The 14,334-nt window shown below is 49.9% G+C and overlaps 1 protein-coding gene across 1 annotated transcript in view; it reads right to left on the bottom strand.

Moving 5' to 3' along the window:
• The window catches only part of trpm4a (transient receptor potential cation channel, subfamily M, member 4a), a 92,752-nt gene that overhangs the window by 25,155 nt on the left and 53,263 nt on the right, over nt 1-14,334 (bottom strand). The window contains exons 16-18 of the mRNA XM_085969693.1: nt 12,012-12,104; nt 10,108-10,348; nt 2,843-2,961 (exon numbers count right to left, since the gene is read on the bottom strand). Coding sequence (XP_085825819.1) covers nt 2,843-2,961; nt 10,108-10,348; nt 12,012-12,104 — 453 coding nt within the window. The remainder of the gene's footprint in view (nt 1-2,842; nt 2,962-10,107; nt 10,349-12,011; nt 12,105-14,334) is intronic.

The raw sequence follows: 14,334 nt of genomic DNA, 5'->3' as shown, positions 1-14,334 counted from the left end.
CAGGTGGATGTAAAAGATTCCATGGCACTATTGGAAGAGCAGGGGAGTTCTCCCCGGTGTCCCGGACAATATTTATCCCTCAATCAACATCACTAAAACAGATTATCTGGTCATTATCACATTGCTGTTTGTGGGAGCTTGCTGTGCACAAATTGGCTGCCGCGTTTCCTACATTACAACAATGACTGCACTTCAAAAAGTACTTCATTGGCTGGAAAGCGCTTTGGCACGTCTGGTGGTTGTGAAAGGCGCTATAGAAATGCAAGTCTTCCTTATTTTTTTAATCCACATGAGAAGATCAGAATTGGATTAAACCGTAAATCTTTTGGTCACAATAGCACCAGGAGAAGATTGAAGAGGGATGGAACTTTAGACAACGGAACAGGATGTTGAGAAGAATGAGGCCCTTATGGTTGAGTGTGTTCAGCAATCTGTCCGACAACCTATGGGTCATAAAATACCTATTAAAGTTAAAACTTGGTAAGAATTAAATGATGAATGCTTCTTTTTAAAATGGTATAAAAGAGAGATATAACAACAACAACAAATTATACTTATATAGCACCTTTAATATAGTAAAACGTTCCAAAGTACTTCAAAAAAACAAATTTGACAACGAGAGATGCAAGATGTTCGGGCAGATGAACAAAAGCTTGGTCGAAGCGGTAGGTTTTAAGGAGCGTCTTAAAGGAGAAGAGAGAAGTGGAGAGGCGGAGAGGTTTAGGGAGGGAATTCCAGAGCTTAGGACCCAGGCAGCCGAAGGCACGGCCGCCAATGGTAGAGCGATTAAACTCAGAGAGCTAGAATAGGTGGAACGCAGAGGTCTAGGAGGATTATAGGGCTGGAGGTGGTTGCAGAGATAGCGATTGGGCGAGGCCATGCAGGGATTTGAAAACAAGGATGAGTATTTTCAAATCGAGGTGTTGCTTAACTGGGAGCCAATGTAGGTCAGCGAGCACAGAGGAGATGGGTGAACGGGACTTGGTGCGAGTTAGGACACGGGCAGCAGAGTTTTGTATGACCTCAAGCTTCACTTGGTTAGGAACTTTAGCTCCCGTCAAGGAGAGGCGCCGTGAACGGCCTGGACAGGCAACCACTCACCATTCCCGGGGAGTTCTTTACGCGTGAGTTTCCAGACGTAGGGCTGTGTGTTCTGCGCTGTACGCAGCCTTAAGATAAATGTTTTGACACAATAATAAATGAAGTTAATTGTCGGACATATTAACTGTCTCTAGCTTTCAGGCGCCTGTTATTAAAAGGATCAGGATTAACCGAAAAGTCACTGTACAGCGCCCCCTGCTGGAATGCTGCAGCTGTGCGGACAGGAGCGGACTGATTTGTGATGCTCCCCGTGGTGGAATAGCCCACTGGCAGCCGAGGTACCAGAGTTTGGACAGCAGCAGTGGAAACATACCCCAGAAAGGAACGTCCACCTTAGGGTCAGAGGAGAAGGGGGGAAAAAGGGGGAGATAAATGGCTAAAAAGGAAGCAAGGTCCCAATTTTAACTCCAGGTGGAATCCCTGCTCAGGCCTGAGTTAAAATTACAGTCAGGTCTCAATGATGTCATCGGGCCGCAACATGCATATGTAAAGAAGGACCCCGTTGGCTCCGGGCGCCTGTCCTTACCGCCTGCTCAGGAGCGCAGGTTAAAATTGCAGATGTTGCGATCATGGCGGCTTTCGGACAGGTAAGAGCCAGGGGTGATTTTAACTGCCCACCCGCCAGGTTTCTGCCAAGCGAGTAGGGTTAAAATCGGCCAATGGTTTCTCCACAGCACGGGCTCGGAGCCGAGAGGAAGAACACAGGCCTGTAATTGGCCACACAAAAGTAGGGAGTAGGGATGCCAATGGTTGGGCGTATTTCATCGTGAAGTGAGACAGCACTGAGCTTACAGTAGCGTTGTAAGTCGCAGCACCAATAAGATGGTTGAGAGAGGGCAAGTGCGCATTTCCTCGACATGTCAAACACCACCCAGACTGTACAAAAGCAAAATACTGCGGATGCTGGAAATCTGAAATAAAAACAGAAAACGCTGGGAACACTCAGCAGGTCGGGCAGCATCTGTGGAGAGAGAAACAGAGTCAATGTTTCAGGTCGATGACACTTTGTCAGAACAGGAAAAAGTTGGAGATGGAACAGGTTTTTAAGCAAGTGTGGGGGCAGGGAAAGGGGGGAGGGGAGGAAAGAACAAAAGGGAAGGTCTGTGATAGGCTGGAAGGCAAGAGAGATTAAAGGACAAAAGGGATGATGGTGCGAGGCAAAAGGAGATGGTAATGGGACAAGTTAAGAAACAAAAGGTGAGTCTAGAGGAGGTGTAAATGGGAATGGCAGGATCATCAACAGCTGCCATGTGAAAAAATGGGGGCCGAGGTTATGATCTGAAATTGTTGAACTCAATGTTGAGTCCGGAAGGCTGTAAAGTGCCTAATCGAAAGATGAGGTGCTGTTCCTCGAGCTTACGTTGAGCTTCATTGGAACAGTGTAAGAGGCCGAGGACAGAGAGATCAGAGAGTGAAGCGGAGAATTAAAGTGACAGGCGACCGGAAGCTCCACAGCCAGTGTCAGCAGGAGCCAGGATTCCCGGGGAGTTCTTTCCGTGTGAGTTTCCAGGCGTAGGGCTGTGCGTATTGTAGCCTTTGAAGCTCGGGGTCACCCTTACGGACCGAACGGCGGTGCTCTGCAAAGCGGTCGCCCAATCTGCATTTGGTCCATCGGTAGGGTGGCCACCCAGACTATAAATAGGGCTGCCAACTCTGATTAGAGATATTCCCGGAGGTTTCATTACAGGACCCCACCACCCCCCCCGCAATCGCCTCTCCGACAAACAAAATGACCACCGACCTGCCGATGACCCCGACGATGAACAGGAGGATGGCCAGCATGTCGCACTTGTTCCACATGTCCTGAAAATACAGCTTCACCTTCTTCCTCACCGAGATATTCATGCTGACAAAGAAGGTCTAGGAAGAGACAAGAGGGGTCCGCGTCACAAAGGAAACCGTGCAAGAGGCCGAGGACGGAGAGCTCGGACTGGGAGTGGAGCGGGGAATTAAAGTGACCGGTAGCTCCACAGCCAGTGTCAGCAGGAGCCAGGATTCCCGGGGAGTTCTTTACGCGTGAGTTTCCAGGCCCAGGGCTGTGCGTATTGTAGCCTTAACATGAATGTTTTGAAACAAACAATAAAATGAAGTAAACTGTCAGACGTATTACTGTCTCTAGCTTTCACGAGTGTGTTAACGCTCAATCAGCTCCGATGGACGGGTCACATCGTCCGCATGCCCGATACGAGACTCCCAAAACAAGCGCTCTTCTCGGAGCTCCGACACGGCAAGAGAGCCCCAGGTGGGCAGAGGAAACACTTCAAGGACACCCTCAAAGCCTCCTTGAAAAAGTGCAACATCCCCGTCGACACCTGGGAATCCCTGGCCCAAGACCGCACAAAGTGGAGGAGAAGCATCCGGGGAAGGCGCCGAACACCTCGAGTCTCTTCGCCGGGAGCAAGCGGAAGCCAAGCGCAGGCAGCGCAAGGAGCGCACGTCAACCCAAGCACCCCACCCACCCGCCCCTTCAACCACCGTCTGCCCCACCTGTGACAGAGACTGTAGGTCCCGCATTGGACTCATCAGTCACCTGAGAACTCATTTTTAATGTGGAAGCAAGTCATCCTCAGTTCCGAGGGACTGCCTAAGAAGAAGATTAAAAGGATCAGGATTATCCTAACGGTCACTGTACAGCGCCCCCTGCTGGAATGTTGCAGATGTGCGGACAGGATCAGGCCGAGTTGTGATGCTTCCCCTGGTGGAATAACCCACTGTCAGCTGCTATATTTGGAAGAACATAAGAACAGAAGAGATAGGAGCAGGAGTTGGCCATTTGGCCCCTCGAGCCTGCTCCGCCATTCAATAAGATCATGGCTGCTCTTCTATCTCAACCCCACTTTCCCCGCCCGATCCCCATATCCCTCGATAAGACCCACACCCTCACGAGGCAGCTATTTCCAACCTCATGGTGTCAGCCGTGGCTCAGTGGGTAGCGCTCTCACCTCCGCCTCAGAAGGTTGTGGGTTCAAGTTCCCACTCCAGAGACCTGTGGAACTCTCTGCCACAGAAGACAGTTGAGGCCAATTCATTAAATATATTCAAGAAGGAGTTGGATATATTTCTTAAGGCTAAAGGGATCAAGGGGTATGAGGAGAAAGCAGGGACAGGGTACTGAATTTGGATGATCAGCCATGATCTCATTAAATGGCGGAGCAGGCTCGAGGGGCCGAATGGCCTACTCCTGCTCCTATCTTCTATGTTTCTATGTTTCTATGTTTGAGCGTAAAATCTTAGGCTGACACTCCCAGTGCAGTACTGTTGGAGGTGCCGCACTGTCGGAGGTGCCATCTTTTGGTAAACCGAGGCCCCGTCTGCCCTCTCAGGTGGACGTAAAAGATCCCATGGCCACTATTTCAAAGAAGAAGAGCCGGGGAGTTCTCCCCGGTGTCCTGGGGCCAATATTTACCCCCCAACCAACATCACTAAAAAACAGATGATCCACTCATGCTCACATTGCCCTAACCCCTCTGTCCATCTGTGCCGTACATGTAGCACCTCGGGATGTTTTATTACGCTAATGCAGCATCATCCGCATGCCCGATACGAGACTCCCAACCCAAGCGCTCTACTCGGAGCTCCGACATGGCAAGAGAGCCCCAGGTGGGCAGAGGAAACTGTTGTGTATGTACCTTTAAGAGAATAACTGGTCTCAGACTGCAGTACCGGCAGTGACCACCCCTGTATAAAAGGCGCTAGAGAGCCTCTGTTGTTTAGTTTCGTTTATGCCTTTCACCAGTAAAGATCAGTTTGTTTTCTCTCCTGCTAGTCCGTGTCTCAATCATTCACGGACTTAACAGAAACGCTTCAAGGACACCCCTCAAAGCCTCCTTGAAAAAGTGCAACATCCCCACCGACACCTGGGAATCCCTGGCCCGAGACCGCACAAAGTGGAGGAGAAGCATCCGGGGAAGGCGCCGAACACCTCGAGTCTCTTCGCCGGGAGCAAGCGGAAGCCAAGCGCAAGGAGCGCACGTCAACCCAAGCACCCCACCCACCCGCCCCTTCAACCACCATCTGCCCCACCTGTGACAGAGACTGTAGGTCCCGCATTGGACTCATCAGCCACCTGAGAACTCATTTCTAGTGTGGAAGCAAGTCATCCTCGGTTCCGAGGGACTGCCTAAGAAGAAGATTTCCTTTAACGAAAACAGTGAATGCTGGAAACACAAAAGAAGGTCTGTCAGCATCTGTAAGCGTTTTGATGTTTTGAGTTCTGATGTAAGGGCTGTGCCCCGAAACGTTACCCTGGCTTTTCTGTTACTGGAGCTGCTCGGCGCGTCGAACCGTTGCACTTGTTTTAATTTAATTTTTCTGGGAGCTTGCTGTGCACAAGTTGGCCGTTTCCTACATTGCAACAGTGACGATACTTCAAAAAGTACTTCATTGGCTGTATAGCGCTTTGGGACGTCCTGAGGTCGTGAAAGGCGCTATAGAAATGCAAGTCTTTCTGTTTTAATAAATTTGTTCTTGTCTTTAGCCAGCAGATGGCGACATTGCACTATGTTCAATGATAGCGCTCCGACAACATGTAAAGTTCAGAGAGAGTAAAGGACGAGAAAGGGCCATTCACACTCTCGAGCTTGCCCTTTTATTCCACCTCACCCAGTCTTGCCTCATCATACCTCTCCGTCATGTCTTGATTGTAAAATTCTCAGCCTTGTGCTCAAATCCCTCCTTGGCCTCGCCCCCTCCCTATCTCTGGAACTTCCTTTAGCCCCACAACCCTCCGAGATCTCTGCGTTCCTCCAATTCTGGCCTGCCGCGCATCCCCGATTTTCATCGCTCCACCCATTGGCGGCCGTGCCTTCAGCCGCCTTGGCCCGAAGCCCTGGAATTCCCTCCCTAAACCTATCCGCCTCTCTCCTCCTTTAAGACGCTCCTTAAAACCTACCTCTTAGACCAAGGTTTTGCTCAACATGTTCTAATATCTCTTTATGTGGTGTCAATATTTGTTGGGGGGTGGGGGGGGAATCAGTGGGGATCCTGCCTGAAATGAATTTGGGTGAAGACAATCCAGTTTCCACACAAAACCATCCGGTGGGCCCTCTGAGAGAGACGGCCAATTTACTGCCAACTAGGGCCAAGTTAGGGTCAGTTTTGCGTTCCGTGCCTATCCCCATTAGGAACTGGATTAGCTCTATCCAAATTCATTATATTAGGAGCAGCTAATTGGCCCTTTCTCTCCTGCTTTCTGCAGGCCCTCACAGGTCTCTCAGTCCCTCTGTTCCTCTTCTGTCAGGGGTGACAAGCTGGTTGGGTGACCGCTTTGTGGAACAACCTCCGTTCAGTCCGTAAGGATGACTCCGAGCTTCCGGCCGCCTGTCACTTTAATTCACCGCTCCATTCCCACTCAGACCTCACCGTCCTCGGGCTGTTGCATTGTTCCACGGAAGCCCAGCGTAAGCTCGAGGAACAGCACCTCATCTTCCGATTAGGCACTTTACAGCCTTCCGGACTCAATACAGGAAACTTTTTTTTTATCCGGCACTGACGGGACCGATGTGGTGCCGGTTCATCAAAAATTCCGGATCACCGAGCGCTATAGTAAAAGATACGGAGAGCTGAGAGCTCCGTATAAAGCAACAAACCCTGTTGCTTAGCAACAGGTTCAGAACAATGGGCAAAAGTTGCCAGCGTCTCTGTAGCTTAGCAACAGCTGCAGCCACACCCTTGCACAGCAACACATGGAGGAAGGCAAGTAATAAAAGTTACCTGAACCTACTCCTGAATTTTGCCGGTTAACCGAGATTTCCGGTTATTTAGGTGTCGGTAAATCGAAAGTTTCCTGTATCGAGTTCAACAATTTCAGATCATAACCTCAGCCCCTATTACATTTTAATATATTTTTTATCTACTCCTTTGTTTTGGCCCTTCCCCCTTTTTCTCTCTCCCACATGGCAGCTGTCTCCCATTCTCCCAGCGCATTTCACACCTAATCTAGAGCCGTCTTTTGTCTCCACTAGTCCTACCACCATCTCGTCTGGTTTTGAATACCTCTTAAGGTCTCTTCACTTCTCTTTTGTTCTTTCATCCCCATTTCCCAGCCCCCAAACTGGCCTTTTAATCTGTTTCATTACCTGTGTTTTCTCTCAGTCCTGACGAAGGGTTTTGACCCGAGACGTTAACTCTGTTTCTCTCTCCACGGATGTTGCCTGGCCTGCTGAGTTTTTCCAGCATTTTCTGTTGTTATTTCGGATTTCCAGCATCCGCAGTATTTTGCTATCGTGACAAGCTGGTTCCTGGCCTGAAACCTCCACTGCCACCGTGTCAGCCAAGAGGAGATGTGGTTTGCATCGGGCAAGGGAGCTGGCCGCGGTCAGTTTGGTTGATCCCACAAGATGCTGAGGCCACAGGATTCTCTGTTGGTGCCCAGGGCTCATCCAACTGAGGGCCCTGCATCACAGCTCTCGGTCCCCAGGGAGCTGAAAGGGTGGCATTTGGAGCAGCGGCTGTGGAGGGAAGTGGGGTTTTCTGTAGAACTTGGAGATGAGCTGGGTTTTGGCGGTTTGAGAGCCGTGTGCGCCATTACTGCTCCCCATCACTGTTTACTCTCGGGATGTCTCAATGAATTAGGGGCAACAACAGCAAATTGCATTTACATAGCGCCTTTAACGTAGCAAAACGGCCCACGGCGCTTCACAGGAGCTGAATCGGACAAATATTGACACCGAGCCACGAAGGAGATATTAGAACAGGTGACGAAAAGCTTGGTCAAGAAGCATCTTAAAGGAGGCAAGAGACGCGGGGGGAATTTTCCCAGCCCTGGGGAGGCGGGTATGGAGGCGGGGCTGCCGGGAAAATGGCAGAAACTGGGAGCGGGTACCGACCCTGCTCCCAACTCGCCTCCCGTGCCGTCTCCCCGGGAGGCGGGTCCCCGAGTCGCGCTGGGACCCGTCTCCTCGAGGTGGGAAGCGGATTACAGCCAATTAACTGCCTGTTAACAGGCAGTTAAGAGGCTTATCCCCATTTTACCCCTGCAAGTGCGGGCTTCCCGATGGCTGCGAACCTCGCCAGGGTCAGCGAGGCGAGCAGTGGGTCTGCGGGGGTGAGAGGGGTCGAAATGTCCGTTGTAGAGGTGAGTGATGGGTGCAAGTGTGGAGAGGTAAGTGCACAGTGTTAGAAAAAGTTTCCTTACCTTTGCTTCTTCCTGCAGGCTTCAACCCTTGGGGATCCAGAGGTGCCTCATCTCAACGGCAGAGATGACAGAATGGCTGCTGTATTCTCAGATGCAGCAGCCATCTGATTTCTGCTGACAAGAGAGGTCTTGGTGAGTCTTCAGTACAAGGGCTCACCTTAGAACAGAGATTGTCAGTGTTTCACAGCTTCTCAAAGCTGTCAAATGCTGACAATTCATCTGTCAAAAAGTTTTGACAGATGAAAAGTCATACGCTGACGTCCTCTGCCACCGGCTTTCCCTTAATTGGCCGGCTAAGCCCGCAGGGCGGGCTTAACAAGGTCAATCGAGGGAAAATAGCGTGGGTTGGCCGGACGTCGTTGGGAGCGGGACTGACACCCGACAACCAGCAGTCCCGCCCCCAACGCGCCCTCATTGAGAAAATCCAGCCGAATGTCACGCTGCTGTGATTGAAACTGAGGCATATGGTGGGGAAGTCAAGGGAGCATCTGTACCTGAAACAGAAAGTGTTCCCTTTCTCAATGTTAACATCCCTCACCTCGATGTGAACAGAATTCAAAAAGAAAGGCCTTTGTTAAAAAAAGGGAGTGGGACTCATTTTACATAGAAACATAGAAGACAGGAGCAGGAGTAGACCATTCGGCCCCTCGAGCCTGCTCCACCATTCAATGCGATCATGGCTGATCATCCAAATTCAGTACCCTGTCCCTGCTTTCTCCCCATATCCCTTGATCCCTTTAGCCTTAAGAAATATATCCAACTCCTTCTTGAATATATTTAATGAATTGGCCTCAACTGTCTTCTGTGGTAGAGAATTCCACAGGTCCACCACTCTCTGGGTGAAGAAATTCCTCCTCATCTCAGTCCTAAATGGCTTACCCCTTATCCTTAGACTGTGACCCCTGGTTCTGGACTCCCCCGCCATCGGGAACATCCTTCCTGCATCTAGTCTGTCTAGTCCTGTTAGAATTTTATAAGTTTCAATGAGATCCCCTCTCATTCTTCTAAACTTTAGTGAATATAAGCCTAATTGACCCAATCTCTCTTCATATGTCATTCCTGCCATCCCAGGTATAAGTCTGGTGAATCTTCGCTGCACTCCCTCCATGGCAAGAACATCCTTCCTCAGATAAGACGATCAAAACTGCACACAATACTCAAGGTGCGGTCTCACCAAGGCCCTGCACAACTGCAGCAAGATATCCTTGCTCCTGTACTCGAATCCTCTCGCTATGAAGGCCAACGTACCATTTGCCTTCTTAACCGCCTGCTGCACCTGCATGCTTACCTTCAGCGACTGGTGCACAAGGACACCCAGGTCTCGTTGCACTTCCCCTTTTCCCAATCTATTGCCGTTCAGATAATAATCTGTCTTCCTGTTTTTGCCACCAAAGTGGATAACCTCGCATTTGTCCACATTATACTGCATCTGCCATGCTTCTGCCCAATCACCCAACTTGTCCAAATCATACTGGAGTTTCTCTGCATCCTCCTCACAGCACACACGCCCACCCAGCTTTGTGTCATCTGCAAACTTGGAGATGTTACGTCCAGTTCCCTCGTCTAGATCATTCATATATATTGTGAATAGCTGGGGTCCTAGCACTGATCCCTGCGGTACCCCACTAGTCACTGCCTGCCACTCGGAAAAATAGACGTTTATTCCAACTCTTTGCTTCCTGTCTGCCAACCAGTTCTCTATCCAAGTCAGTACCTTACCCCCAATCCCTTGTGCTTTAACTTTGCACGCCAATCTCTTATGCGGGACCTTATCGAAAGCCTTCTGAAAGTCCAAATACACCACATCCACTGGTTCTCCCTTATCTATTTTGGGCCTAAGGGACTTCTCCCGCGTTCTGAAGCCTGCGTACCTGTCGAATCTCCTCAAAGACCAGTGTGAGGACCCAGAAGTACAGAATGAGCTCCGTCTTGGACAGACTCAGTGGCGGCAAATCCAGGATTAAGACGTAGGCAAAGAGAAACAGGAAGGCGAAATACATAATGACGTTGCCAAGGAACGAGGTCACAGGAGCGCCCCAGAACTGCTTCCATCGGATCATCCAAAATGGCCGCCTATTCCTGGCTTTCGCCCTGACATCAGCCTCGCTGTCACTGAATGGAACAAAGAGAGGAAGCATATTTAGAGTCGAGGCTCAATGATATTCAGGCAATAGTTCAGTGACAGGTACGGTGCCCGAAAGGCAGCCTGGCTCAAGTGGCCTCTGAGTCGGAAGGTCACGGGTTCAAGCCCCACTGTAGGCTGACTCTTGACGCTATCTAGGCCGATGCCTCCATGCCACACTGAGGGAGTGTTTGGCTAAGACACTAAACCGAGGCCCCCCGTCTGCCCTCTCAGGTGGATGTAAAAGATCCCACGACACTATGTCGAAGAAGGGCAGGGGGGAGTTCTCCCCGGTGTCCCGGGGCCAATATTCATCCCTCGATCAACATCACTAAAACCAGATTAACTAGCCATTCATCTCATTGCTGTTTGTGGGAGCTTGCTGTGCGCAGATATGCTGCTGCGTTTCCTACATTACAACAGTGCACTTTGTGAACTCTTTGAGCAATGTGATAAGGTGCGGTACGACGCCTTTCTAAGGGTGTGGTCAGTATTTCTTTTGTGTTAAAGGTTGATTTCCCATCCAATGGGGGAAACTAAGGGAAATTGAATTGAATCTTAGACTTGGAAAAACGACCCTGCGTTAATTTTAGTACGTGACAGAACTGGATGTTGCTATCACTGATCGTGGGAGTCGGGGGAATCACTCACTCCTGCTCTCTTCAGCTGGACTTAGAGCAAGCATTGGTAAAGGTAGCAGGCCATTCCCCACAGAGCACACCACAGCAACACAGTAAGGTTACTTCGACAGCGCCTCTCTCTCTCTGAGTCCCCTACCCCCAAGAAGGCCAAGAGCAGCAATGTTGTGGCGGCTCTACCTTCAGCCACCTGGGCCCTAAGCTCTGGAATTCCCTCCCTAAACCTCTCCGCCTCTCCACCTCTCTCTCTCCTCCTTTAAGACGCTCCTTAAAACCTACCTCTTTGACCAAGCTCTGATCTAATATCTCCTTATGTGGCTCGGTGTCAAATTTTGTTTGACAATCGCTCCTGTGAAGCACCTTGGGACGTTTTACAGGAAACTTTCTGGTATCCGGCACTGACGGGACCGAGCTGGTGCCGTTAGATCAAAACTGCCGTATAAACCAGCGGCAATGTTAAAACATACAGAGCTTTTCAGCTCCGTGTGAACCAACAAACCCTGTTGCTTAGCAACAGCTTCAAAACAGTCAGCTACAGACCTTGCAGAGCCTGACTGGGGAAAAAAAAGCAACGAGAAGTAAAAAAAACTTATAGAAAACGGCTCCTGAATTTTGCCGGTAGACAGAGCTTTCCGGACTTTTAATCTCCGGTTAAACGAAAGTTTCCTGTACTACGTTAAAGGTGCCGTATAAATCCAAGTTGCTGTTGAACATCTCCAAGTTACCCTCCAATTCACACAACATCCTGAACCTGGACATATATCGTCGTTCCTTCATCGTCACCGGAATTCCTTAATATCTAGGAATTCCCTACCCAGCTCTGTGGGAGCACCTTCACCACACGGACTGCAGGGGTTCAAGAAGAAGGCTCACTACCACCTTCTCGCGGGCAACTAGGGATGGGCAATAAATGCCGGCCTCGCCAGCGACGCCCACATCCCAGTAACAAACATATATAAAGGGGTTAGGGGAAGGGTAAGTGGGGAACGAATGAAATACAGAAACTGCTACCAACCGGGAGACCTCGGATGCCTGAAGCAATACGTCCCCATCGATACTGTCCAGCTCTGACGCAGGTTTTTCTGACTCTTGCTCGTCTGTTCTGTTGCTGCAAGTGAAACAGAAGTGTCATCGACAGGTTGTGGAGAGTTTCTCCACAGGAAGGACGGGGGTGTGGCCGCCATTGCTAGCTACCAGCGTCAATGAGACGTTCTCCCCTTCAGAGAGAGCCGACTCCCTCTAGGAGCGTAGGTGCAGGAGGAGGCCATTCAGCCCCTCGAGCCTGTTCAGTTATCCAATGAGTTCATGGCTGATCTGTATCATAACTCCAATTACCCGCCTTGGTTCCGTCACCCTTGATACCCTGGGTTAACAAAAATCTATCAATCTCAGCTTTGACTGACCCCCGCTCCCCCTGACCCCCCCCCCCCACCCCACCCCCCACTGCCTCAGCAGCTTTTTCGGGTGAGAGAGTTCCAGATTTTCACTACCCTTTGTGTGAAGAGGTGCTTCCTGACTCTCACTGGGCCGCGGTTCCACGGGCACCGGCTGCCATCCGGGACCTCACCCATGTGGTTGCTCTTCAGCTGTGAGGCCACACACTGGCGAGGCCGCCATGATTTTGTCCTTTCCCCGATGCCCACATACACGCGTGCATTTTCCCAGCAGGACAGTGATCAGGCGCGGGATCACCGGCTAATTCTTCCGCTCCCCGACTCGGGGGGGGTGCTGAGGCCAACTGCAGTGCCACCCAGTGAATTCAACACAGGCAGGGGGCCATCGAACATGGCACTGAGGTATCAATGCGCCCCCTTCTGCTTGCTCATCATAACAGCAACCAATAGCAAATTCCAGCCAACTTTGTTTCTTTTACTTAGAAACATAGAAAAATAGGAGCAGGAGTAGGCCATTCGGCCCTTCGAGCCTGCTCCGCCATTCAATATGATCATGGCTGATCCTCTATCTCAATACCATATTCCCGCTCTCTCCCCATGCTCCTTAATGCCTTTTGTGTCTAGAAATCTATCTATCTCCGTCTTAAATATATTCAGTGACTTGGCCTCCACAGCCTTCTGTGGTAGAGAATTCCACAGGTTCACCGCCCTCTGAGTGAAGAAATTTCTCCTTATCTCAGTCCTAAATGTCCTACCCCGTATCCTGAGACTGTGACCCCCTCGTTCTAGACCCCCCAGCCAGGGGAAACATCCTCCCTGCATCCAGTCTGTCTAGCTCTGTCAGAATTGTATACGTTTCAATGAGATCCCCTCTCATTCTTCTAAACTCTAGTGAATACAGGCCTAGTCGACCCAATCTCTCCTCATACAACAGTCCTGCCATCTCAGGAATCAGTCTGGTGAACCTTCGCTGCACTCCCCCTATGGTAAGTATATCCTTTCTTAGGTAAGGAGACCAAAACTGCACACAATACTCCAGGTGTGGTCTCACCAAGGCCCTGTATAACTGTAGTAAGACATCCTTGCTCCTGTACTCAAATCCTCTTGCAATGAAGGCCAACATACCATTTGCCTTTCTAACTTGCCTACGACCATTACAAATACACAAATCACTGCAAGTATCGACACAGGTTAGCAAGGCCATAAAAAAAGCAAACCAAGCACTCGGGTTTATTTCTAGAGGGATAGAATTGAAAAGTAGGGAAGTTATGCTAAACCTGTATCGAACCTTGGTTAGACCACACTTGGAGTACTGCGTACAGTTCTGGTCACCATATTATAAAAAGGATACAGAGGCACTGGAGAGGGTGCAGAGAAGATTTACAAGGATGATTCCAGAAATGCGAGGGGATACATATCAGGAAAGGATGAACAGGCTGGGTCTCTTTTCTCTTGAAAAAAGGCTGAGGGGTGACCTAATAGAAGTCTTTAAAATTATGAAAGGTTTTGATAGAGTGGAAACAGAGAGAATGTTTCCACTTGTGGGGAAGAGCAAAACTAGAGGCCATCAATATAAGATAGTCACCAAGAAATCCAACAGGGAATTCAGAAGAAACGTCTTTACCCAGGGAGTGGTGAGAATGTGGAACTTGCTACCACAGGGAGTGGTTGAGGCGAATAGTATCGATGCATTTAAGGGGAGGCTAGATAAGCACATGAGGGAGAAGGGAATAGAGGGTTACGCTGATAGAGTTAGATGAGGAAAGACGGGAGGAGGCTCGAGTGGAGCATAAACGCCAACTGGTTGGGCCGAATGGCCTGTTTCTGTGCTGTATATCCCATGTAATCCATTGTAAACCATCCCTTTCACCTTACACCATCATCCCATTTTGCCATTTAATCTCTCTTGCCTTCCACCCTATCACAGACCTTCCCTTTGGTTCT

Source organism: Somniosus microcephalus, chromosome 28 (assembly GCF_052327205.1).
Source record: "Somniosus microcephalus isolate GS21.2 chromosome 28, FLI_Smic_1.0, whole genome shotgun sequence".
Classification (NCBI taxonomy): domain Eukaryota; kingdom Metazoa; phylum Chordata; class Chondrichthyes; order Squaliformes; family Somniosidae; genus Somniosus; species Somniosus microcephalus.
Note: the sequence above shows the minus strand (reverse complement) of the source record. Positions and strands in the feature narration are given on the sequence as shown.